The following is a 27934-nucleotide window of genomic DNA, read 5'->3' as shown; positions in this document are numbered from 1 at the left end:
TAAAATTTAGAATATTATTATTTTTCTAAAAAATTTAAAATGTTCACTAAAATAAAAAGTTAATCTCCGTTTTATAAAATTTTATCTTATTAAAACAACACTAATAATAAAAAAGGTAACTTATATTTTAGAAAAAAATATTGAGTGTTCCGAAAGTAACCATTAATAAAACTATTATTTATGTTTTTTTATTTATTACTAACAAATACTAGTAGGTTTTGGCTTCTAAAAGTCGTAATGGCAAAAAACTGATGGCAATACTCTTTTGGTAAAAAAACAACAAAAAAAAAAACCTAATTTGTTTCTCAAACACCAATGTAAACATGTTTTAAAAAAAATAAAAATAAAAAATAAAAAAACCGTAAACACGTTCTACTTTAATTAAAACAAAAAACAAAAACATGAAAAAAAACTTAAACACGTTCTATGTGAAGTACTGAACTTAACTGAAAGGAAACCTAGGCATCAGCAAACACTTCCACTAATGGCGGCATCTTCAAATAACGAAACCTCTGCAACCAAAACCCTAAACCCTTCCGTCGAAAACCCTAAAACGAACGGCCACGATTCCACCGCTCAATCCCATCGGACGACCCCGCAAGAACCATCACAAGAGCCACAAAACGACGGCGATGGACAACCTTCCGATACTCAATCAGCGGACGCAATCGAATTGGCCGAGAAGCGAAAGAGAGTGGACCCCCCGGAGCCATCGGCGAAGATAGAATCAAGTAGTCCTCTTCACCCTCTGTGGAAGACGAGTCTCTGTTCGTATTTCCGGCGATCGGACGGGTCTTGTAGCCACGGCGACACTTGCCGTTACGCCCACGGCGAGGAGGAGCTCCGACCCAAACCCGACAACACGTGGGACCCAACATCCGAGAGGGCCAAGAAGCTGTTGAAGACCGAGAATGGAGAGAAATCGGAACGGGCCGGAGTTTCGGATTCAAGAGAAGCTGGTGTTATGATGACAGACGCTCTGGCCGACAATGATACGGACTCGGCGCTTGTGAAGTGCTTGGTGCATCTTCCGATGAAGTGGGATGCAGGCAAATTGAGGAGTTTTCTTAGTGAGCAGGTGAGGGAGTTCTAATTTTGTTTGGTTAATGGGAAAATTTGGTACAGCCTGTAAAACATATACAGTACTTGAATTGTACGTACTAAAACTATACAATTTTCAATTCAGCGATTGGATTAGAGCTATTTCTTTTTCTATAACGTAAGGGTTATCGATTATTGGTGATCACATTGAGTATTTGTTGGTTAAAATTTAGTTAAACACCTATGTACAGGTTTGAAAGTTAATTTAGTATATAATAGATTTAGATGAATAACAATCATAATAGTGATAGAAAGTGGATCCGAGTTTCTTCTTTTGCTACTTACGCTAATTCATGCATAGTTGCATACTTGCATATTATTCAAATCTGGGATTTTGAGAGAGCCTTCACGCTTGCATCTCAGTGAGTGAAATTTTATGCGGAATAGGTGCGAAGCCCAGTTATTTACACCACCCATTCCTTCGTCTGACTATATATGTGATTTCGAAACGAGTGTTGCATGTGAAATATCTCTTTCTTATTGTTGTAACTATAAATATACAATAGGACACCATCATATGAGTGTGGTGAAAAGAATAACACATAGGTTAAAGGAAAATTATACAGGACCGTTATTAGACCAACTATACTTTATGGAGCGGAGAGTTGGGCTTTAAAAAAGAAATAAGAACGTTTTCATGTAGTGAAAATGAGAATGTTAAGATGGATGATTGGACTGACTAGAAGAGATAGGGTCACAAATGAATGTGTAAGAGAAAAACTAGGTGTGTCACCCATTAACGAGAAAATAAGAGAGAGTAGACTTAGATGGTTTGTGCACGTACACCGGAGACCTATAGATGCACTGGTGAAAAGAGGAAGTTTAATTTCCATAGAAGGTAAAAGGCAGAGAGGGAGACCAAAAATAACATTGGTGAAGTTATTAGAAATGACTTTAAAAAGCTAAACATAATAGGTGATATGGTGAGTAATAGAAAGGAATGGAGATAGAGAATTCATGTGGCCAACCCCATTCATATGGGAATAAGGCAAGGATGATGATGATGATGGTTCAGTTAATTTAAAGCTATGGTCTAAAGTTCATGAGTCAGTTGCTATTAAGTATAAACACAAATAAGTAGTGGTATAACTATTGTTATGTTCCACAATGTCCAGCAAATTTTTCTTCAAATAATATAGGTGATTTTTTTGGAAAATTTCCCGTTAAGAAGGTTTAAGTTCACCTTGCTGTTGTTTCTTTTTTCTTATGATTCCTTTCAATATGTAGATGGGCTTACTTCTGTGTTTTCTGTATTTTGATTAAAGTTTCTGTATTTTCCAAGGGAATTCTCTACAAATCAGCCAAGAAAAAGAAAGGTATGAGTGCAGGTTTTGTGAATTTTGATAATGCAGAACAAGTGAAAAGAGCTGTGGAGGTATCTCGTATTTTAGTAATCATTAAAGGTTCAAGTAATCAATAGGAGTTCTTTGGAAACGTGCAAAACTTTAACAACTTGTACTCTGAAATCCCACTTTGACAGGAGCTAGATGGAAGATCTGTGGGAAACAAGAACTTAAAGGTTTCTGATGTTGTTCCCCGACCATTTGAGAAGAAAACTAGATTGTCAATGCCTCCCCCTCATTGCCCCCAACAAACCACAAAACCAGCATCAGCTGTTGACAATGCGGAGGTCTCTGAATCTTCAAATGGGCTTCAGGATGTTGATACAATTGATGACAGTTTAACTCCCAATGGTTTGGGATTAAAGGCAAGAAATGTGCGTGATGCAGTGACACCACTTTCTCATATGCCCTATGTCGATCAGCTGGAGCACAAGAAAAATTCTCTCATGCAAATTCTCAAACGACTTGTCAGAAATACTGCCTTTTTCTTTAATTATCATATTTTGTGTGTAGTTTCCTTATATTAATTTTTTGAGTGCTCGTCAGTTTTTACTAATATGAATTATTATTATTCTGCGGAATACAAGCTACAATTCTACGATTCACCAACAACTTATGTTGCCTTTTTTTGTTTTACTATTTGTAGACACGCCATGCACGTAAAGCTTGTCCGAATGGTGTTTCACTTCCAGAATGGATTCTTAAATCTAGGGAAACAGGTGCTGTTCTTACATTGTCTAACCACTTGAATATATCAATCTTGCAAATATTCGTAGTTTTTTAATAATATTTTGACTTTAGTAGGAGGAAGGGTTTTGTTCATGGAATTTAGTAATAATAACACTTGAATTTCTCCAAAAATTGCACAATGCCCTTTCTATTGTTATTTACACTCTAAAACCTATATCCCCTGCTGTATCTCAGAGCAGTCTTAGAATACTTTGGGACTCATACAGCTCATCTTTTAACCCTGCAGGCGGCCTTGCATGCAAATTAGAGGGTATAGTTGAATCGCCAGTTGTAAATGGATACCGGAACAAGTGTGAATTTTCTGTTGGATATTCTCTGGAAGGCAAACCAACTGTGGGGTTTATGCTTGGGAACTTCAGGTAGTCTTTGTAAGTTCAGCTTTTGGAGGTACTTATTTGCAATTTTTTTTTTTTTGCACTTATCAAGAAAGATGAATTACTTATTTCAGGGAGGGTGTGACTGCTGTTGAGGAACCTGCAGACTGCCTCAATGTTTCTAGAATTGCTTGCAAATGTGCTGCCATATTTCAAGAGTTTCTACAACATTCAGGCTTACCAATTTGGAACAGATTGAATAATACTGGATTCTGGCGTCAGTTAACAGTAAGTTTCACTGTCTGAAGGGTAGAAAATTTGTTATGTCTTCTCTTATAACTGCTTGATGCAGTATTTGGAGTCACGGAGTTCGGTAGTTGAATTTATTTAATTTGCTGTATCAATGAGACTGGAAAACATGTAGTCCTTTCTGCTGTGTTTACATTCTGTTTCATGATATCTGATTAGGTTCGAGAAGGAAGAGAGCCAGGCAAGGGCGCCGAGGTTGAAGATTTTGGGGCCAATATTTCAGAGGTCATGCTCATGGTTCAGGTTTATTTCTAATGAACCAGCACTTTGAGTATTCTCTTCATGTTTGTGGTTTTCTATTGAACATAGGATGTTTCAGTTCTTTGGTATTCTATTTGTTAGAAATTTTAAAAAAGGCTGAGTAGTATTTGCTCTGCCAAAACTAGGGTTTATATAACTTATGCAAAAAAAAAAAAAAAAATTCCTGGGGTTTATATTAGATTACAACCCTGAATCTAAAAGGAAACTGCTTATTTGGAGATACTCATCAAATATGCTCCTCGAATCTAAAAGGAAACTACTTATTTGGAGATGCTCATCAAATATACTCCTTGCTTAAACCAATCCAATGATATCTGATAAAACCAAAAACAATTTTTTGGTGTAACAACAGTTCACCATGGTCCAATACAACCACTCATGATACTTCTCATTCTCTAGTAGTTCATCCTAATCTACTTGAAATTGATAGGGCGATGGACACATCTTTGCATAATCACAACCAGATCGCCAAAAAAGTTCACTGTATACAAGATATAAACAAATGATTACCAATAATACATAATCAATTTGCACCATTATCTTGTTGAATTTGAATGTGATGTTTGCTGCTCTATCTGACTACAAACATCGAAACTTAGAAAAGCGGACACCATTAATGCCTGAAGCCTCTGTTGATGAAGGCATCACGTGTCTTCAAGCAAGAAATCAAGCCTTTATGGACTTGACATACTATTGAGGCGACATGTACTTCTGAAATAGCAACAACTTGCCACATGAACAGAGCACTTCTATCTAGTACAAAAACAAAATAGGAGGCAGGTCTGCTGAAGCTATAGTATCGCGTGATATAGATACAGCCAATATAATAGTAAGAGATGGTTATTGCAGCAATGAGGGGGAATTTGCATACAAAGATCATTGTCTGGATGCAAATTAATGGAACAATGGCAGTTGATGATGTGATGATGGAAAACCTTGCACAAATATCATATGATCTTTCAACAATTTGTTGAGGATAACAAGTGACTGATGAAAAATAAAATATCAGAAAAGAGATTAGGCATTTTGTTGAAAAACCAAAGTCACCAGGAAAAAAAAAAAAAGTGTCTCCCAGAAATAAACATAGGAAAAGTCCCAGACCAGTGAGGCTTTGAAAGCATATTAGGATATGAAGGCTAAGTTGTATTTGCTAAACCATTATGACCCTAAATTTAAAGTAAATAACTTATATAAAAATATTCATCTGATATACTTTTACGAGTCTTACATAATTCAATTTAATCATATGAATCAAATTAAGAACAATGTTGCAGTGTAACACAGTACACCAGAATCCAATTAAAACTCATGATACTTCTATATTCTCAAACGTTTTTGTGGAGAAAAGTAGACATAGGAAGCCACATTGAGTAACATTTTAGTAATTTGGGCTTTAGATAGTATATGCAGACCTTTACTCTCTCTTTCTTTTTCTTTTTTTTTTTTATTATTATTTTTTTCTTTTTCTTTTTCTTTTAAGATAATACTTGCTTCAGTAATTGACAAACTAATCATGCATTGAAGTTTAGCCACTATTGGACGCTCCATTCAAATTTGTGTTTATTTTCATACACACACTCTTATTTTTGAATTCTTAGGTTTGCTCAGTGGGCTTTGACGATGAAATGGTAAACAGTGAACTTGAGAAGATGAGTCAAGCTTTTCTTGTGGGAGCTTCTGCTGATTCTCCTCCTTTGCCTCTAACAGCGTTAGTCCTTCAGGTACTAATTCCAGTTCATGGTTATATGCTTGCATCTGAATTTTTAATTTCTTTGCATATAGGTGTGTGGCATATGTAGTGAGCTAATGTGGAGACTAACAACTCTCAGTATCTTTTTCTTAAACTTACATGTATATAGTTTGCTTGTTTTGTTGTTGCCATAATATTATTTAAATGTGCAAGGAAATGAACTTGATTCAGTAATGAAATATTGTATAAAAAGATAATTTTAGCTTGAAAATTTTTACATGTTTGCAAAAAACCATGTTTTTTTTTTTTTTTTTTTTGGTTAAATTTCTGAGTGTCAATTTGTCAGGCATGTTTAAGTGTAAACTGTAGACAGCTTTATTATTTATATTGTGTGTTTTCACTGTTTTGGTTGTTTGTTAGCAAGATAATTCTCCTAATATTGAATAGAGGTGTTGGTTAGCATTAGAAATTTGGCCTGATTTCCTTAAATTTTGATTCATCATCCTTAATGTCATCGGCAACACAAGAAACTGGGTATGACTTTAATGAGCTTCGACATCCCATCCATCTTTATATTTGTGTGTGTGTGTGTGTGTTTGGTGACCTTTGTTTATTCAAACAATTGTTTGAGAACAATTCATTTTGTATGGCATAGTCTCCCGGAATAGTTTGCTTTGTTTGGCTTCTGAGCAGTGGGATCAATGTGTCTTAAACCAACTCAACTGCATGTGTTTGTCACGTGTGCAACTGAGTGGTTTGGGGTTTAGGTTATATGCCTCAAAATTGTGCGGATATTTTCAAAATATCATGGTATGTTAATGGAATGACACATGGTCATATCACCTGCAGGATTACACCGTGCAATATATTGAAAGTATTGCACTTTTTTACGCTATACACATGTTTTTCTTTGGGGTGAATGCATTTTGTTTGCCTTAAAAGACAGGCTGAATATCTGAAAAAACTAAATACAAGTGGGACTGTAACCCTCAAAGTAGTCTAGATAGAGAAATATCGATACTTTTTTGAGTATGAACAAGATAAGAACTCCATGTGGCTGTGGCACTGGCACTAGCTGAATGGTTGTTTATGTTGCATTGTAATAATTGTATATTTTATATTTATACCTAAACTATATTTGACAGATTCATAGTGACCCTTATTTGCTCTGGATGTTAAACTTTTATGAAATTGTAGTGATTGTATTCACTACATGTCTAGAGACTAGAGTCTCGCATTTTTTCATATTCTTCCCACTATGCACATGTTAAACATACATTTCATTTGCAAATTGCAATATATTAATGAAAGATCTTCCACTAGCATCTCTATTAACACTTCAGAAATTTCATCTAATTTTCCATGATTAATATTAATTTTACCATTTTTGGGGAGAAATTTACTACGTTGATATATGATTGATATCTATTTTCATGCTTGTAATCCATTTTTTTTTTTTTTCTTGTCTATATGTTTTCCCTTTAGGCAACAACTGGATGATCTTCTACTTTATATTGTTCAATGCATCTTAAAAGCCATTTTTTACATGTCTGTTTGGTGGTTTATTCTCGAGCAGGATCATAAGGGAATATCAAATGCAGCACCAGCTGATGCTCCATTGCGCTCACTGCCCCTTCCAAGAGCAGAAACTGTGTCTGGACTTGATGCAGCAAATGATGATGTAGAAGCAAGGATTCATGATTATATAAGCAATCTTAAGTTTCGTATTTCCCCAACAGCTTTTTTCCAGGTAAGGACCTGTAATTGTTCTCTCTCTCTCTCTCTCTCTACACACGCGCGCGCATATACAGAAAAGTTTTTTCTAGTATAATTGGAAACTCTTTGCGTGTCATAATGTTGCAGGTAAACACCTTAGCTGCAGAGAAGTTGTATTCACTTGCTGGGGATTGGGCTGATTTGGGCCCTGATACCTTGCTTTTTGATATTTGTTGTGGGACTGGAACAATTGGCCTCACATTAGCTCGCCGTGTTGGTATGGTAATGCTCACCATTACAGTTCAAGAATTATTCAATTCTCTTATTTTCAAGTATGATATATGATGGGACTAAATAGTTTTTCATCTAACATGGAAGATTCTTGGCCATTTTATCTAAAAAATGGATTTGAATAAACTATTTTGCTACATAGCATATATATTTAAAGATATATAGGTATATTTGTACTCCTTTTTATATCTATGCTTGAAGCATTCTCTTTTTATGAATGTGTGTATTTATATACACACATGCTAATACTCAATTATATAGCTTATTTTGGCCTTGAAACATTTTCAGGTTGTGGGCATTGAAATGAATGCTTCTGCAGTTTCGGATGCTCTCAGGAATGCTGAAATTAATGGCATAAAAAACTGCAAATTTGTATGTGCAAAGGTGAGAATTAGGGTGTTTCCTTTTTTACTTGGTATATCCATTTTTTAATTTTTTGCGGGTTGAGTTCATCATATTTATTTTAGATAACTCATTTCTTGTTTGATTTTATATTTGTTATCCATGAGTTAACAGGCTGAGGACGTGATGGGATCTCTACTGAAAGAGTACCTAAATTTGCCTCAGAAACAAGATGAGGTATCAAATGCCTCTGAAAGCAATAATGAAGAAATTATTAATGTTGAAAGCAGAGGTACCTGCAATGACAATGTAGCAGACCCCAAAGATGGTGAAAGTGCATCTGGGTGTTCCAAAAATGGCAACCCAGAACTTACAAAGCAGCTTCTTAATAGTTGCACTTCAGAAAGTGGGACCACTTCAATGCGGCAATTTAAAAATGTTGTTGCTATTGTGGATCCTCCACGTGCTGGACTTCATCCCACTGTAAGTAATGTGCTCCTTTATGTTATGCTTACCATTGCTACATAGTTCTTTTTCATGTTGGTCTGCTATATATTCTACTGAGTCAAATCCTCAACTCCAGTTCTTTTATTGCAAATAATAACCCTAGTTGATAACTGAAGTTGTTTGGATATTAGAGGTTTTCTTTTAGCCAACTGTTGATTCTAGACAAGTCTAAGTCAACGTGCATGTGAACTTCATCGTCTTGATTTATCAAGCACTGTACCATTTGGTGTAATTTTCTTGATTGCCTCTTCTGTGTTCTGCACTAAAAAATCCTTATGTTCCAAGAACTGGAGGTTAGTCATGCACATCTTTCTAGCGGCGTCATGTTTTACTCCTACCTCATTGATAGGTTTTGATCAATCTTTCTTCTGTTTACAGGGGAATCTTATTGGCCTTTTTCCTGTCCTACTGTTTTGGATTTTAAAATTCACAATTTATTGGCTCAATTAGAATGGAGGAACAAAAGGACCTGCATAGTTATAGTATTTTTTATTGTTCAAAGCTTTATTCTCTTAACCTTGTGTCGAGTAAGTTGTGACTTATAGTCCCTTGTCTTCTGTGGACCAATATAAAGATTGTCATCCTTTTTTAAGGTAGGATGGGATGGAATGAGAAAAAAGCTAGATAGACCGGGTCAGTTAGTCAGATTTTCATTTTTTATTTTTTTACCTTGGCAAGAAACTCTCTCACATACCCACTTTGCCCCTAAGGGGACTTGAACCCTGGACCTTCTGCTTTGGAAGGTGAGGAAGTACCACTAGTCTACAACTCTTGGTCAGTTAGTCAGTTTTATTGTTGAGTTATCTGATTTTCTTGTTTTGGATATTCTTTGGTAGGATTTTTCTTATGTTCAGCCATGACACTTGTTTCATGGACGTATTTTCTTCTTCAGTTTAAATTTCGTTATGGATTTCTTTTATGCCATGAAAAAATGGATCCTGGGAATTGGTTTAAAGGAACTAAAAATACTACTATGTTTGTAAATTATTGCCTTTATCTTTATTTCCTTATTGTTTAGGTTGGGTTGTTGCTCCTGAACTGTAGAGACGGGAAAATGGTTTGAGAAAACTACTGCTATGTATTTTTTTTATATGTGAAAACTACTACTATATATTATTCCTGCACAACTGCTGCGTTTGCTATTTGTGAAGATTAAGAGCTTAATTTTTAATTGAATTTGAATTTATAATTTTCGAAATGGATCTACTTTAAATTTGGATTGCTACCTCATGGGCATTGGCTATGTTTTTTTATTATTATTTGTGGTTGTGGTGTACTGTGCAAATTAAGTGGAGCACACATGGTATACATTGTTTGTTCAGTACAATTATAGTTGATAAAGCTGATTTAAATATTAAAAGTTTAAACAATATTTCACAGTGATTAGGACTCACTCATAATATGTTGAATATTAAATGGTAAAACTGAAATGAGGGAATGAAAGAAAAAATTATGAATAGGAGATATCCGAACATGACAATTTTTTTATTAAGATAATCAGTTACCAGGAAGGGGAGCTTGAAGAGGACGCTGAGAATAGAATTTGAGCAAAATGTGTCGTAATGGTTGTTAATATTTGTCAAGTAAAAAATTTATTAGATGGCTCCAAGGTGAATGGCAATGGAAAACAGAATACTGGTGGGTGGTTATTAATTAGCATGTTCAAGAAATGTACAGCTGGAATTAGGATATTTAGCTGGTGCGTGGCAATAGAAAACAATCTCAAAAAAAAAAAAGCACTTTGCATCGATTGAAACTGAGTAGGGAAATTGGTGAAGAATGACTTTGGTATATCCGTTAATAATGAATGCACATAGCAAAAGTGATTAGAGTATGTGTTAATCATGAATGCACATAGCAAAAGTGATTAGATTTAAGTTAGTGTTAGAAGGGTTATATGATAGCTAAAAGGCGTGATATAAGTCAGAGGAAACAAGCACGCGGGTGTGTGATTTAGTAATTCTTTTGATATGGCTCTAGATGGAGTTAAATGACAAGATAATTGGATTGGCTTGGGAACGGGTTCGTTTGATTTGGGTTTATGTGCCTAAATTATTTTAATTTCAGGGCAGCTACTTAAACAGTAGTAGCATATGGACAATGCAAGTACATGCCTGATCCAGCAGTAACACAATATTTTCCCATTTCTGAAGCCTAATTTTGCAAAGGGAATATCTTGCACCTGAACCTTTAAGCCAGAACATTGTTTCCTAGCTCTAAATTGGTCAAGTGCATGATTCACCCATCACCCATGAGATTGGTTCCTCTGAATTTTGCATAATACTGTCTCTACACTTCTTTGAAGATCTCCTGTGTGCACTATGGAGTTAAATGGAATGGCCTTGTAGTGGTTCTCGTTTACTTTTAAACCCTGATATTGCTATCAAAAAGTACAGGAACCTCGATGCTCATGTAGTTTCATTATTCCTGTGTTTAAGCTTCTTGTTTGGAATCTTAAATTTGGGTCACCGACTCTAAATGCATGAACTGTTTATTACTGATTCTTATTTTGTGTGAATGCAGGTAATCAAAGCTCTTAGAACACATCCTGGTCTACGAAGGCTCGTGTAAGTTCTCATGTTGCCTAGTTTTATTCCTTGTTTTGTTAAGATATTCTCTTTCCCAAAATCTTACTAGTTTTTTTTTTTAATTTTTCTTCAGTTACATTTCCTGTAATCCTGAAAGCTTAGTAGCAAATGCTATTGAACTCTGTACACCATCTGCTGATCAATCTGAAAAGGGGAACAAGAACAACAGGGGATGGAGGAACATGAGCAGCGCTGGGCTGGCGCGGCATAGGGCCAAGTCTATGCCCAACTCAGAGCCTTTCCAACCCATCAAAGCTATGGCTGTTGATCTTTTTCCTCATACTCCGCACTGTGAACTGGTGATGCTTCTGGAGAGGTAAAAAAAAAAAAAAAAAAAAATTGAGCTTGATTTGACAGGCTTGTTTACAATTTTTTTTTTTTTTTTTTAAAGGAGAGGTTCGTTTTATTTATTTGCAAATAAACCGAATATTCAAAATTGTTGTATTTAACTCCGAGTAATATAATGAAAGTCTCTGATCACGAGGAGCATCTCTTTATTTTCTTAACACTGAATTGTCTCCTTGTCTTCATAATTTAAGCTTCTTTGTCATTGGAGTGGAGGAGAGCAACATTTGATCCTGTGCCATTAATCAAATTCTGGTCCCACTATATATATATATATATATATATGTACCCCCACCCAATTATCCTGGTGGGGACTTGCATCAACCTTGCAATTGAAGTCACTAAACCCTCTTAATGGCAGTGTCTTGACATGTTGCCTCTCTAGGCTCAGGTTTGACCTGATTGAGATTCAAGCCCATGACTCGACCCATGCTTTTCCTTTTGTGACGGGTGCTAAGTAGCACCATTCGTCCAAAGTCTTTGGCTGCTCTCAAGCTTCGCACGCTTTGTACAAAATCGGGGAATTCAATTTTATTACTATATATGTATTTATTAGTTACGCTATTATTCAATATATATATTAATTATTTAAACTTTACTTGTGCTCCAGTTGTATCGCATTGCTATATAACTAATATATATTAATTATACATGTTTGAAAATATAGTACTAAAAAACTTCTTAATCGGAGAATATTACAAATAAATCAGGCAAGTAAAAAATAATTACCTCATTTATTACATATATCATAAATAATAATGAATATATTTGGATATGGATTTAAATAAATAAAAATATATAAAATATATATGTAAATGACATGATATAATTTTATTTAGCTTTCAAAAAATTTAGACTTTCATACAAGATCACCCTGGTTAAGCACGCATCTAAAGTAGAAGTCAGTCTTCACTTTCTATTGTTGATATGTTGCAATGCTATCCAGAGGACATGAGCATCTTGGACCAATTGTCCACTAAATTAGTACTCGAAAAGGTTTGCAAAGAAACCTAATATCCTAATATCAAATTCATGCCCTTAATTTGCTTTGTATACAACCATATAAATGAATTTTTGATACAGTAAACTTTTGGTGTACTCTAAAGGAAAAGGAATTAAAAAGATGCACAAACATTTTCTGCATTGATTCTTACAAAGCAAATGCTATATTAAATAAGTATGAACTTTAACGTTAACCGAAATTAAATCTACATGGGAGTAACAGTCTTGTACTCTTGGAATCCACCCCGATTACATAATGTAGTTCTCGTCACTGAAAATCCATTAACTACCCATTCAAAACCACTACATGGACAAAGAAGCCAATTGTAAGAACTAGCAAACACCAAAACCACTTCAGAATTCAAACTACGGCCTCCGGAGAAACATTGGCATTCGAGAGCCCCCTGAAAACATGATGGAGTAGAAGTTGAGTGGTGGCCATGTCCTGGATTAAATTTTAAATTCAATGCCGGTTAGCATTTCAATAGCATCCCATCCGTAGGTAATATATCTGAATGAATTACTGTTTTCAGCCACAGTAATCATGCACCGGAAGGGTTGGGTTCAGTTCATTATGATATGTATCTATCCTGCTGCTCTTGAAGAAGCTTTGCGGAAGATTTGGCATCCAGATATAGGGAACAGACTTCTTCAAGATCCGCCTGCAAATTGCAACAGACATATATATACTCACTTGCAGAATGAAATAATAAAACGTCCCTTACCAATCTTAGATGCACATATACAGAAGAATACCAAAATAATTACCTTGCAAATACTGTCCCGGCCATTCATTTTAGCCACAATGCTGGCAGGCGATAAGAGCTGAACTGCATGCCTGAGAAAACAGGAAGATGGATTTGAAATTACTATTGAGGGGGAGATGCACCTTGTAAGAGAAAACTAGAAGAGGAGGGGAGAAGTGGACCTTAAAGATGCTTGCTGTCCAATTTCTCCAAGGTAAGCCAAACTTTCCTCATCTACAGTCAGCTCTTCAACCTGTGCACGGATGGCTAAAATCTGGCCAAACATCAAAAAGCACATGTATCAATAACATTGGTTATATGTTTAAAGGATGAAATAGATAATACATACAACAAAATTTGAATAGAATACGGCGTGAACCTGTATCATTTCAGCTGGACCATAAGTTTCAGTCCGTATAATCACCAATCGGTCTAACAAGTCGACAGGTATGCCATGAGGACTGGTCATATCTGTTCCTCTGCAAAGTTCACAAATTCAAATTCAAATATCAGGAGATCATTAGGACATCATATGTGGTTAGGGCTCGAGGAAAACCCGGTAGGCATGTTCCAGGAGACACATTAAATTCTTTGGCTTCCACAAAACTTAATATACTTGAAAGTCATTGATACGACTTACAAAAATAATTCATTCAGTTTATATCTAAGCGATCAAATTCATGCGCAAGTCACAAATTCATGCGCAAGTCACTAATTACCTACTCCCCCAAAGGAAAACATGAAAATTTATGAATTGAAAGATGTTTAATACAATTGACTAAAAATGCACAAATGTACTTTTTGAAGAAGCTCCTCTGGTCAAAGCCAACAAGTGTAGCTTTCTTGACAGCTTCTCATGAAGGCAGGTGAGCACTTGACTGAAAAACTATAAAATCATGGTTTTGTCCCATGTTTGTTAGATGCTAACATATTTTCTTTATTGTGTACCCTTGATTATTCTGTATTCACCAATGAATACAAGGATATCTCCACTATCCAGAGGGGAATTTTGAAGTAGTTAGATTGAAGCTTTTCAATACATATCAAATGTGCCTGCCACAGTCAAGCAGATGGATTCAGAGGGAGTGGAGGCTTCCAGATTCAATTTTCTTAGTCTTAAATTTTGTGTCTAGGCTGAGTTTGCATTTTCTATCACAGTTGTCTTTGCTTGAGTTTTTTAAGAGGATATATGCCTCTCTGATATTCTGTAAACTGTAAAGGTTTCTTTTGTTAATACAATTTATTTAATTACCAAAAAAAAAAAATTACAAACCCTAATATATACTAATTCACAGTAGTCCCAAGTTTCTGAACATCTGATGAAGTAGAGCTTCATACCTTACATTACATATTCCTCTGTTTGTGGCAAAAATTACTATTGGAGATAGTGAGCTCTCTAAAGCGCGATTCAAGTATGAAAAGCACTCCATATCCAGCATATGTACCTGTGAATAGTAGTGTGCTATGAACAAACAAACCACTGAAGTAATCATTACATAACAGGACATGAAAGATTAAATTTAAAACTGACCTCATCTATGAATAAGACTCCAGGAACGAGCTCTGCGACACCTTCGTCAATATAACGGTTAACAACCTGTATGGGCAAGATTTTCAGTTAGCGAATGAATCTGCCTTATATTCATGGGCAGTGTCTGCCATGGGAGAAAAGGGGGTTTTGATAAGGGAAAAAATACATGATCCCCATGGTTACAAGTTCAATATTTGTGAACTACAGTAGCCAGGTTATGTTGGAAGGACAGAATTTCGAGGCAAAAGGAAAAAAATAAAATTATTATTGTTCGATTCATCTTGGAACTCGAATAAAATGTGGGATTTCCCTAAATTATAAAGAAATCATTAGCACTATTTCCGAATAATTTGCCAATCAAAAGTTCAATTGTAAATGGGTTCACTGAAAATAATCAGAAATCCATGTAATTTGTTATCTCACTCATCAATCATGTTTTGTCTATATACGTGAAATGAATAAATAAATTAAGCAATTAATATATCTTACAGATTTATGAATTAGTACCTTATTTATCTCTTGTCGTAACTTGTCAGTAATTTCTGTTTTCCTGGGCTTCATCATCTGACCCATGAGAGACAATATGTCTTGTCCGCCTTGAGGCCGTGCATTTGCAGCATCCAGATCATGTAGTGTAACATCCTACTAAGCCAAAAGAGAGTGATTATTTAAATCTCCAGAACCTCATCTCTACCATCTTGTAAAGGTGAAATTATATTGGCAAAAGAAGATCATAGATAAAATAAAAATCCATCTCAGAACAACCACATAACATATATTATCAAAACAGACGCTAAATTTTGTCTAATTCCGAGGTTATAGCAGGAAAGTTATTGGAGAGATCTCATCCATTCTTTCCTAACCTCAAGCACAACAAACTTATATGCAGAATACTACCAAGTGTTAAGCTATTTACATCATAAGATGAACACAATTCATCTAGAACTCACCAACACATAGAATACAATACCAGCATATAAAATGGAGGCAACTCTAACCTATGTGATAAGCAAAAATCTCAAGCGAATACTAACTTTGGGTGGAGGTACAGCCTAAAATCCAGATTTGTAATTGTAGCAATTGCAGTTCATGTAAAACTTTTTGTGCAGCTTAAAACCTTTCAGATATATATTTCTCCTTAAAATCAATAAATTGCATATGCAACTTGAATCCATATTCTATTAAAATCCAATATCAGAAACATTTAATTCTCACAGCAATAATATGCTCTTGGAAATGCAGAGTTCCCAAGCGGTCAGCAGAAGCATAATGGAGTCATTGATCAATGCGGCTGGGGGGGGGGGGGGGGGGGGGGGGGGGTGTGGGCGTTTGTGTTTGGGTTGTTTTGGGGTGGGGTGGGGTGGGTTGGGGAATCCTAATTATTAATCAAAATAATCAATCTACAAGTAACAGAAGAACTATAAGTTGCAATCCACTAAATGGCACATATCAAGGCTTGTAATGGACTTACCATCAGAGCTCATCATATCAACAATGAAACATAGAATACATAACAAGCCCAAAGTTCATTGAAACAAACCTGAACTATCTCCTTCTTTTTGTGAACCTCTCCTTTAGGTAGTGGAACATACTCTTCAGCCTCAAGATCGAATTCTGTAGCAAATGCATCACTCCTACCAACCCTTTTTACTGCTCCACTATTGGCTTCAATGTATATAACATCACCAACAGCTACCTGCATTTTTACCAGAAACATAGCAAGATATTAAAGAAATCAAGAAACCATTGCGCAATTTTCACTCTGAACATGCAGTACCTCTGGGGACCAAAAGTGATTTGACCCCCATCCTAGAGATCCCTCTCACAATATGCAACATTACATGGCTGATTTTTAGGCAGAATTTGTACATAAAAGCTTCTCGAAGATTTACTAAACTGAAATAAAAAGTTAATGAAAACAAGAACTAAAACTCTCATTTATAAACAAGAAACAAGCATATAAAGCAACTAACCTTTTCCTTAATCAAGGCATCATAAATAGTTGGGTCCAACTTCAGCTGCTTGGTTCCTTTTACAGTTTTTAACCCAATAATTACATGGCTAATGCTCTTTCCATAACCACCTGTCATACTCTCAGTTTCTTCTGGGGAGAGTTCAGTCACCTAAAACACAACGAGCTTTTTAACACATCATGAACTGTGACAGACTATAAGATTACAATGATACGCACCAAAAGAAGGGGGAAAAACAACTCGACCAATTAACTAAGAAGCTTGATAAAGGTAACTTACCTCTCCTTCATAAACCTCCTTATTTTCCTTGATACGTAGACCAATGGCACGTCTGAAATTTTCCATTAAAACCTCAGTTTTCTTCACTTCTGAGGAATACACTTCTGAGCCAACCATTGGGCAAAATGGAACCTTTTGATATAAAAATAAATAAATAAATGAATTTTACACGTTGAAGAAAAACCTGAGACATAATCAATCTTAAGTAGAAATTAACTCAAGATCCAACCCTAAGATGCCAACTGATAGTCCCCATTGAGAAACATGACAAATTGTTTTGGTCGATAGAAACATTACAAGTTAAATATGCTAATATGAACAACAATTATAAAAAGAAATCAATTAAAACAATAAAAATAAGAAGTAAAAATGTAAGGAAGTACCTTGCTACCGAGCTCTTGAGATATTCCCAGGGCAAGTGCAGTCTTCCCAGTACCAGGGGGTCCAGCGAGCAGAAGAGCTCGGCCCGCCATCTTTTTTTGCCTTATCATATCAACCACAAGGCCTGAAGCTTCTCTTGCTGCAGCCTGACCCACAAAGCCAGCTGCCAAAGGTATTGCCTTTCCATTGGCCTATAAAAGAGTCCAACCAAAACCCCAGAAAAAAATTACCATTTGTTGATGAATGCATGATTACTAAAGGTATTGCCCTTCCATTGGCCTAGAAAAGAGTCCGAACTAAAAAGCCAGAATTTTTTTCACCAATTGATCAATAAAACGAAGACGAATACTTGATGAATAGAGTCCGTACACACACACACACATACATATATATATAGCCAAAGACCCAGAAGACCCAATAGGACAAATGCAATCAAACCTCTGGAATGTCAAAAGAATTTTAAAAAAATGTGGTTCAGTGACAATCCAAAGAGGGAAAAAAAAGTACAAAACCCATAATATAACCTAAAACCCTTCCGAACCCCCACAAAAAAGAAAGAAAAACGCATAAAATGAAATAGCAATCGAGAAACAGAAAATAAAAATTCGATAGATGAAAAAGGGCATCCAGAAATCAAAGATAAGTAGAGTAATATAGTCATATATGTAATTATGCATGTATGTGTATACATATAGAGAGAGAGAGGGAGAAAGAACAGTGCGAATTACCTCAAGACCAAGACCTTTGATGTGGGTGTGAGTAGCGATTCTCTGCTTCTTTGTTGTGGATTGAACCTCTTCTATCTTCATCTTCTCTCTCTCTTTGGTTTACGAAGGAGCCTGAGGAGATGGGTTTTGAATCAAGTACAGGGGACGAGGGTTTTTGAAGAGGGAAGTGAAGGGGACGGCCCGGTATTGTCTTATAACGCATATCGGGTCAAAACCCGATTAACAATTGGTGTACCCGGACTGATGTCCAAAGTTCATTTGAAAGTTGTGAACCCCAATTTAAATTTGGGCCACGTTTAAATTGAACTGCCATCAAACTCAAGCCCAATTTCAACTTCTCTTTCAAATTATATATTTGTAATTTCTACGTAGTAATACGTAATGTGATAAACTTTTTTTTCTTTCCTATTCTTTATAACTTGATTTATTGTACATTAATATTTAGAAATTTAGTATCTTAAGGATTTGCTTATTTGATATGTATATATATATATATATATATATATTTTTTTTTTTTTGAATTAAAATTTTAAAATTTTATATGCATAGGATAAAACCAAACCGGATGTTGACGTGATTTTCAGCCTAATTTTTTTAACCCGATATTAAAAATTTTAACGTGAGTTGATGAATTTGGATTAAGGTTTCCGTTTGGAATTGAGTTGAATGTTTTATGCTTTTATATTATCTTCATGAGTTGCACCATTAATAACAACCGGAGTATGAAAATGCACATGCAGGTATTAACCAATAGAATATTCTTCTCACCCAAAAAAAATAAAAAAATAAGACTTAAGTAGTAGAGTTATCCAACAATATATTAATTATATATATATATTTCCGGAAATTCATCAACTAAATTATTATCATCATATCCTTCTCCTAATTTCATATGTTGATTCGCAATATAATATATTTTTTCACTCTTTTCTACTACTAGTCATCTCTGTTGTTGTTAATTAATAATCTTGAGAGAGTTCCATATAATTAATTAGTATATTATTAAGTATTAATTTTCTTAATAATTTTCTAAATATATTTTCAAATATAATGAATTATTATGCAAATAAAAAAAAATAAACTTATGTATCATGTTTAATCTTTGTAATATTGAAGCTTCTGATCTTTAATTACAGAGATAAAAAAATTAAGAGTAAATTACACTGACTTCTCCTGAGGTTTTGTCAACCTACACAGATATCCCCTTTTATTTGTCAAATTACACTGACCTCCCCTGTAAATCGATGGTGTTAATGGAAAGAGTAAAATTACTAATTTACCCTTATTAATTTATTAAAAAATAAAAAATATCATGCATGTAAAATACCAATAGTACCCTTTTTAAGATTTTTTTTTTTTTTTTTCCTTCTAGTTTACCATGGCCGTGCCACTGCCGACAAGCCCACTCTCTCTCCCCTCTGTCCCCAACAGCTCCCCGGCAACCATGTTTACTTGAATTTTTTTTTCTTCTTGTTGACAGTAGAATCCCACAAGCCGAAGTGATCGTCCGGTCATCGAAGACTTATTTGGCATTGGTGTTTAAGCCCAGAGGGTGCAAATTCAAGCCGGCTAATTGTGACCAACTAGTACAGGCTCTGAGGCACGTGACAAAGGCATTGGTTGCATTGCATGACCATTCGTTCATGCAGAGGGACTTGGGGTAGGACAAGGTGATGATGAGTAGTGAGAGAGAGAACGAGTGGTTCATGACTGGGTTTGATGAAGCGGTGAGTGCGCCGCAGTTGTACCCACACGGAGGTGGTGGTGGGGTGGCGGCAGTGGTGGCGAAAAGCGGGAGGCACGCGCCGGAGATGGGGAAGGGTTTGCATGGGGTGAAGGTAGATGTGTGGGGTGTGAGTCAGCTTGTGAAGACATGTGGGTTGGTGGGTGTGCCCAAATTACTTAGAGAGTTCCAGAACTGGTGTCTGGAACACAACCCGGAGCAGCGGCCGACGGCGGCTAACTGCTACCACACCTGCTACAGTTACAGTCTTCTCTGTCATCCGAGCAAGGTGTTCTCGGTGGTGAAACGAAACGACGAGGACTACGGTGAGGATGACGGGTATAGGGGCACTCTTAAACTGGGTTTGCATTTTTTTATATTGAGTTTTTCTTTTTTGCGGCCCTCTTTCTCTCTTTCTCTCTTTCTATTTCCACAAGCAATATTCACTTTCTTTGGATTTATTTTCTCATTTTTTGTAATACCCCTAATTTTAAAAGGATAGTCTCGTCATTTTATTTATTATTTTTATTTTGGGTGATTAATTGCGTCTTGGCTTAATTATTTAACTGTTTTATTATTTGGTTTGATTTAATGGTTTAATTGTATTTAATAATTATTTAATTGTTTATATTTAATTGGTGCTTTAACTATTTAATTGCATTACGTGATTTATTGGTTTAAGTTGAATTCAACTGTTTTGATTATTTATCATGGCTGTATTAATTGTTAGCACACATACTTGCAAATTAAGTTTTGTTTATGGGCCAAGTAAGTCAGTTTAGGGTTTGATATATTTCACGGTTAGCCGACTTAGTTTCCCGTTTAGTATTAAGACTAGAATTAGGGTAAACCTATATGCCTATAAATACGTATATTAAGGTTCTGCCTAGGGTTTTAGAACCCTATTCACGATATAGTGAAGGCAAAGAGACGTTTAGAGAAGTCTAAGAGAAAATAGAGAGGGAAAACAAAACGTTCATCGGAGAATTGAGGAAGACGTCGGTGTAAGGTTTCGGATTAAGACCTAAAGGCAAGTTCTAATCCTAACTCCTTCCCTTTGGCTCGTGTTCTTTGCATGTCTAACTCAATTCCAGGAACAGAGAAAGATTAAAATCAATTTATTACGCATGTTTGCATTGTCTGTATCTATATGTGTTCATGAACTATTAACTTCTTGTTTTACATTCTTTGTCCATAATTCATGACTTAAATTGATGTCAGTTGATGAATAATGAATTTTACTAATTCTGAAACACATGGGGAAACATTAGAATTAATCTGGTTCGCTTGGTTGAACGTCTTAAAATAGTACGTGTTCTTGATTAGTTAACGGGCCGGGTTAAGTTCTTTATGCATAATTCATGTTAAATTGATGTTGGTAATTGAACAAGGAATTTAATGGGTTTAGGAACCTGCTGTGACTTAGTTTAAACATCTAAGTATCTTAGGAATGGAGGGCAGACCGGTGGAAAACCGCCGGAGTTGGAAGAGACGAAGAACAAAAGGAGAGCCGGCTCCCGTTGGAAGGGAGCAGGCTCCCTCAAGGAGGGAGCCGGCTCTAGAGACCACGGAGGTGGCTCCCCATGGTGGGGAGACGGCTCCAAGTGTTAGAGAGCAGGCTTTCTCCAATTTTCTCTTTTTTTTTTGGTTTTTCGGCGACAGTTTGGGCTACGAGGCTTGGATTTTGGGATTTTCAGATTCTGTTAAGAGGTATATTAGGGGTTTTCAGTATGTTCCAAGGCCATATTAAAATTTCCAAGGGTTGGTTGATGTGTATTAAAACACTAGGGTTTACAGTGAAACATTACATAAATTGTTACATGCAAATCTGGATACTGTTATTGGAGATGCAAAGTTTTAATTACTTATGATTAATTTAGCAGTTTACTATGGATGGTTACACCCTGCTAAATATGAAACAGTGGTAGGAATAAGCATGCGTAAATTTAACTACTGCTGGCTACGGATTTAAATGACGGTTATCAGTTAACGACTTATTTTATTTAGTGTTGGTTTGGTATAAAAAGTAAGCATGTGAATTTATATATTCTGTTATGCTAACTTTGAATTAATTGATGTTCATATGCATGATATGTATAGTCAATTATTGGATCTTGAAAAATAATATGTATAAGCCTGTTAATTTATAAAATTTTATCATGCTTAATATGGAACAATTGATGCCTATATTTAATATATTGTTATCAATCGTGGACTTTATGGAATAGTTGGTATTTACATATATGGTTGTATTGTCAACTGCTAAATGATGGATGGCATGAACCGGTATGGGACGGTGGCATGTCTAGGTTTGGATTAGCTCAAATTGCTAAATCCTACCTATATTGGAATAAGGGAACGGATTATATAAATGAAATCCTACTTATAATTAAGTCAAAGAAGCTGCACAAATTGAATGACTAATTGGATTACTTGCTACTATGTTAAGTTAAAGAAGCTGTACAAGCTGAATGATTAACTGGACTTACTTTGGATGGATAGGAAGACTTTAAATATATTTTTATGGTACCGCGATATGAGCTTGAGTCTCAAAGTCATCGGTTAGGGAACGTATATGCAGTAGGATGCGTAGCTGGATATGCTAGGTTGAGGTATACCCTGTTAGGCTTAGGTACTCATGCCCACTCAGGTGCGATTTGCATGTTGTCTTCTACTCAAGTTGAGACCCCCTGCATAGTCCAGAGAGAGTCCTGTAGTGTGGATATATAAATATATACGGACTATATAGATATTGTTGAGTTGGTTAGAATGTATATGCGTATCGAGTCTCTGCTTGGATTGTAGTAGGATAGAACTTGTTTGTGAGCCTGACCCACTTTTATTTTTCAGGTACTCGTCAGTTCCAGACTTAGACCTGATCGTGCTGAACAGAGATTTCTATTCACTCTTACGACGACGTAGGACTTCTCTCCATGGTTTCATTTTGGATGTTTTTATTGTTTATACTTTAGTTTTACTTTAGTTTGGATTTTCGTATTAGGGGTCCAATGGATGGATTCCCGAATTGTTTAAACTATTGGAGGTTTTGGATTTTAAGTTATTAATTTTTAAAGGATTCTATTTTAGATTTCTTTCAGTTTTTAATTATTTCATATTCAGTTTTGTAATCTGTGTTCATTTAAAATACTTTAATTGTTTGATATTTCCCTCGAGTTCGGGCTTGGGCTTGATCAACCCGTGTCCGAATCCGAGGGGTATCATATTTTTTGCTTCATTATTGAGTGATTAGAAGTGGGTTTCACATACATGCTTCTCCAGTGATAGCCCAGCCAGCATCTTTTGCAAGACCCCATCTCCGGTGACGCCGAGTTTCAGCAACCCAGTTCAGTCCAGTGACTACTCAGACCATCAAGTGTCAATGAACATACCAGCTAAGCTCTAAACTGAAATGTACATGAACTCCGACTCACCGACTGCAGACCCATCTTTCCTTGCTCTAATTTTCCCGCCAGTAAAACAGCCGCCGTTGGTCTCAACAGTAAATTTTGTGGCTGCAGTTTAGACCCATTGGGTGTTCTGGGTTTGTTGATATGAGGGCATCATTGTCCTTTTGAGTTTATAAGTTAAGAATAGTATTATAAATTTGCAGTGATTATTGAGGTTAAAAATGTCATTTAAGGTATTAGAAGGGTAAAATTGTTTGTTCTGATGGACATAAGCATAAATTGTTAGTTGTTTAACGGTAGGGGAGGTCCGTGTTATCAGTATATAAACTTTGAGGGAGGTCAGTATTATTTGACAAATAAGAGGGGAGGTCAGTGTATGATGACGAAACCTCATGGGAGGTCAGTGTAGTTATCCCAAAAATTAAATAATTAAAGTGTTGATTTAAAGATTTCAACCTAAAGGCAATATGGTAATTTTAATGATTACAAATCATTAATGATGTTTATGGACTAATATCTACATTGATTTTTTATGCTAAAAATGTCATATCTCTAATATTGACCTCAATGAAGCAAAGAATATCAAAAGGTGAAGTTGTAGACATGAAAATGTTCTAAGAAGACCAACCGTCAAAGCTAGGAGCTCCAAAGTTGTCTTGGACCTCAAAGGCCAAAAATGAACCTCAAAACTCAAGAAAGAAAGCCAAAAGGGTCAATGGTCAACACCAATACTTGAATAAATGGATACATAGGTTAACGAGTGCTTAAGAATTATTGTCAAAGTATTTAAGAATTCCTTGAAACTCATTTCTTATAGGATCATGCATTTAATAAACACACATCCTCATCTATGATACTTAAAACAAGTTCTATCATGGTCATGAACTTAATTACAATCTTTAAACGACCAAGGGTGACTAAGGCCAAAGACACTTTTAGAAGTGGTCAATATTGAACCTAAAGTTGTATCAGTTAACCGAATGAGATACCGGCCGATCGATATCCAAACCGTGGGATTGCAAAGCTAGACTTTCAACCATCCGATCGATAAAACTATAGGTCAGCTGATAGTTCTATCAGCTGACCGATTTTGTTCAAAAATCAAATCTAAAGGCTCTATTAACATTCAATGCTCCCCAACAACCATCCAACAACTATAATCTTCATATTTCTTTCTATATATGGTTGGGCATTATAAATGAAACACACAACTTTGAGAGTGCATTTAAAAGTACTTATAAGTTGCACTTGAGCATTGATTACATCTTCCATTATCTCATTCATTTATTCATAAACTTGAGCTTTATTTGATTCATTAATACTCTAGGGACTGTTTGGTTTGTAACTCTAAGAACAGTTTTTTATTTTCAGAAAACTGAAAATAGAAAACTGTACAAATTTTTTTATTTAGTTTAGTTTTCTATAAAACTGTTTTCTGAAAACTCAGTTAAAAGAAGCTCTAGCTCTGGTTGGATTGTGACTCCCACAACTGTTTTCAGTTATGGGAGTTACAAAAAAGTCAGAACAACTTTTTTTCTCTGCTTGGAACTATTTTTAAAGAATAGTTCTTAAAGAACTGAGTTCTCATAGTATCACTTGTTTGAGAACAACTAAAATTTGTTTTCCTTGTTTTTGAGATGCAATACTCATTTTATTGGAAACACGGAGAACAACTTACGCTTAAAAAAAATGACGTTGAGAGGCGTCGTTTATAACCATACAATTATCCTTCAGTCCTAACCCTATCTCTTTTTCCTCTCTACCGCTCCTCTATCTCTATCCATGTGCAGAAGAACTCTATTTTGATTATGATAATTTGGGTTAAGGTTTTGATTTGGTCTCTCCAACATCTTTTTGCAACCTGTTCTCTCTCGCCCTTTCTCTCTCTACGATTCATGGGGGTTTTGAGGTTTTCTGGCATATCTAATTTGGGTTAAGGTTTTGATTTGGTTGGTATTCTCTAGATTTCTCACTAACGTACGTGTTGGGCTCTAGATATACTGCTTAGAAGACTTTCTATTCAGGGCTCTATTCAGGTAATCCATCGAGATCTCTTTCAGCCTCAATATTTGGTTGTGGATTTCTTTATTAGTTGGGTGGATTGGTTGATTGGATGGAATTGGTTGTGTGGTTTTCTATATAAATTATGGATTTGGTTTTCTGCAAATGGATCTCCTGTGTGTCATTTTTGCTTTATTTTTGGTTGATTGGATAAAATTAGTTGTGTCATTTTTGCAAAATATTTAAAAAAAGGGCAAAGATTAAACCCTTATCTCCGGGAGTACCATATACCTGTCAAATTAATAATTGCGGACAAAAAAGAAAAAAGAAAAAAGAAAAAAAAGAATTAGATCATTGTCTTAATCATGAGGTTGTTAAAGAAAAGATTTTGGTGCATAATATTGGAGATCATAATATAGTGTGTTTAAAAATTAGTTGTTCTATAACTTAGTAGTGATAAAATTATTTTGATGCTTGTTATTTTGATGCTATTTTCCATTTTAGTGTCTTTATATTTAAAGAAAACGAACAAAAATAGCATCAAAATAAAGCATCATGTAGCCACATTGGATGAACTCATCTTCTAGAATTACTGAAATTATAAGGAATGGTAGATAAAGATAATGTCGGATATCTATAAGGAATAATAGATACTGAAATTATTCTCGTGGCTCATGTTGCTATACTATTAAAATGATAGATTTTATGAAAATAATGGAGTGCAAGGCCAGCTTATAGTATTAATTTTTTAAAGAAAATAGTGTAAACATTCTCTTCAGAAGTTGTGAATATTGAACTATAGGGTTTGGTGAAGTTTGTGTATAGTTTGTTAACTAAACATGAATTAAATTAAACCTAAATTGATGAAGTACCTGTCTGTTTATCAAATCTCTCTCTTTTTCTTATCCCAACCTCCTTTTTTTTCTCCCTAATCTCTATTTTATATTGCATTTTGTAGGCAGTGGTTGCTGGCATTGTACTTGTTGAACAAGAAGAGAAAGTAGTTGCAATAAAGAAGCGTGATGGTGTGATTCCATTGCCCTCCCTTTCAGTGTTGTTACATGGAGGTATAACAAGGAGGATACTGAACTTGTGGCCCTTTTCTTGGGTGATACTTCGAAAGCCCACAAAGCTAGTTCGTTTACAAAGTTTTTTATTGAAGGGATCAAATGGCATCTTCACTAACTTTTCTACTGAGTTTGTGGGCAGAGCATGGACTTGAAAGAAAATTTTGTGAAACCATTGGAAAGCAATCAGACAATGGCATTGTCACCCTGTATGGCCTTCGTGGCTTGTAATTGCAATTAACTCTTATTGTATGGATTCTATTTTTAAATAATAATTGAAAGGAATTGTTTTATTTAAACTCGTGATATTGTATTCGTGCATTTTTTTTGTTAATTTACGAATATTTAAGAGTAATGCACATCCAATACTTATAATAAATTTAAGAAATAAATAAAAGAGTGATATGCAATATTTTTAGCTTTCAGAAAACTATTTTCAGTAAATACAACCAATCAGATTTGTAAGTTTTTGTTTTTTGAAAACTATTTTGTAATTTTCATAGCCAAGTAGAGTTTTGAACTAAAAAAACTGAAACTATTCTCAGTTCTAATTCTTTGAAAACTATTCTTAAAAACAGTTTTGGGAAATCTAAACCAAGCAAGGCTTGTTTTCAGATAACTGTCTTTTATTATTCTCTAAAAACTGTTTTCTGTAATCTGAATTCTTGAGAACTGTTTTCAGAGTTACAAATCAAACAAGCCCCTAGTCTTATGAGCTTAAAATTTGAAAAATCATTTACTACAAAAGGTTAATGTAATCCAAAGAAAACCTAAGAGAAGGAGTTTATGCTGAGAAATATTTTAATAAAAGTAAATAAATTTATAATAAATTATATATTTAGTTATAATATATTAAATACTATTAAATTATATTTAATCCAATCATTTTAATTTTTACTTAATATCATATTAAGTGTGGATAACCGTTATAGTTATTATTCTATATAAAGAGACTTCTCATTTTTCTATAGAGAAGTGTTTGATGTATGAGTGATGATATAGAGTGATTAAGACTTTTCTCTCTATTCTATAATCTATCTCCAAAACTCTTTCTTATATGAGATGTTAGTGTATATTATTTTACATATTGAGTTTATGAGCAACTAGACTTATATAGGCTTGAACCTAGTCTTCATGTGGTAGTACACATGGAGGAGACGCGCTGATTAGGTTGTATCTTGGAGCTGGCTAGTTTCGCCAATGCCCGCACGAAGGGGAGGCCTATTAGCTTTAGGTCAATGTGTTTATACATGCCTCAACAATCAGGCTAGCACTTTCTTACCTATTTTAATATTGATTTCATTTCATAATTTCTATTGTTATATTAGTTTCCTATTGCAGAATTATTATATTGTTAAATTCTTATTCATCTTTATATCATTATTGTTCATATTGTTGTATTCATTTTATTGAAAGAATTGCAAAGTTATTAATGTATTATTCAAATTTATTCAGTAATGAATTATTTATTATTTTATTTCATTGTGTAATGTTGAGTTGATTTATTATATTTGTGTTATTTTTATAATTATGTGGAAT

At 35.0% G+C, this 27934-nt stretch overlaps 2 protein-coding genes across 2 annotated transcripts; one reads left to right on the top strand and one right to left on the bottom strand.

Annotated features, from left to right (window-relative positions):
- The first annotated feature begins 312 nt into the window (after window positions 1–312).
- Window positions 313–11718, top strand: LOC132306975 (zinc finger CCCH domain-containing protein 24). Its single transcript, XM_059804601.1, has 14 exons — window positions 313–1078; window positions 2384–2476; window positions 2582–2911; window positions 3091–3163; window positions 3421–3553; window positions 3643–3796; window positions 3977–4060; window positions 5677–5799; window positions 7345–7518; window positions 7632–7766; window positions 8064–8159; window positions 8292–8600; window positions 11148–11191; window positions 11286–11718. The coding sequence occupies exons 1-14, from the start codon at window positions 485–487 to the stop codon at window positions 11530–11532; spliced, it is 2589 nt and encodes an 862-aa protein (XP_059660584.1). The 5' UTR covers window positions 313–484; the 3' UTR covers window positions 11533–11718.
- Window positions 11719–12590: 872 nt separating this feature from the next.
- Window positions 12591–18364, bottom strand: LOC132306974 (ruvB-like protein 1). The gene is made up of 12 exons (XM_059804600.1): window positions 18198–18364; window positions 17472–17660; window positions 17089–17220; window positions 16810–16959; window positions 16377–16532; window positions 15344–15478; window positions 14837–14902; window positions 14644–14750; window positions 13685–13784; window positions 13488–13579; window positions 13328–13397; window positions 12591–13221 (listed from the first exon to the last, which is right to left on the bottom strand). Exons 1-12 carry the CDS (start codon window positions 18276–18278, stop codon window positions 13132–13134), a joined length of 1368 nt encoding a protein of 455 aa, XP_059660583.1. The 5' UTR covers window positions 18279–18364; the 3' UTR covers window positions 12591–13131.
- Between the last annotated feature and the right edge of the window lie 9570 nt (window positions 18365–27934).

Source organism: Cornus florida, unplaced genomic scaffold (assembly GCF_030987335.1).
Source record: "Cornus florida cultivar Cherokee Brave unplaced genomic scaffold, ASM3098733v1 CherokeeBrave_3.0.0_Hap2_Chr05, whole genome shotgun sequence".
Taxonomy (NCBI): domain Eukaryota; kingdom Viridiplantae; phylum Streptophyta; class Magnoliopsida; order Cornales; family Cornaceae; genus Cornus; species Cornus florida.
This window is presented reverse-complemented; position numbering and strand designations above follow the sequence as displayed.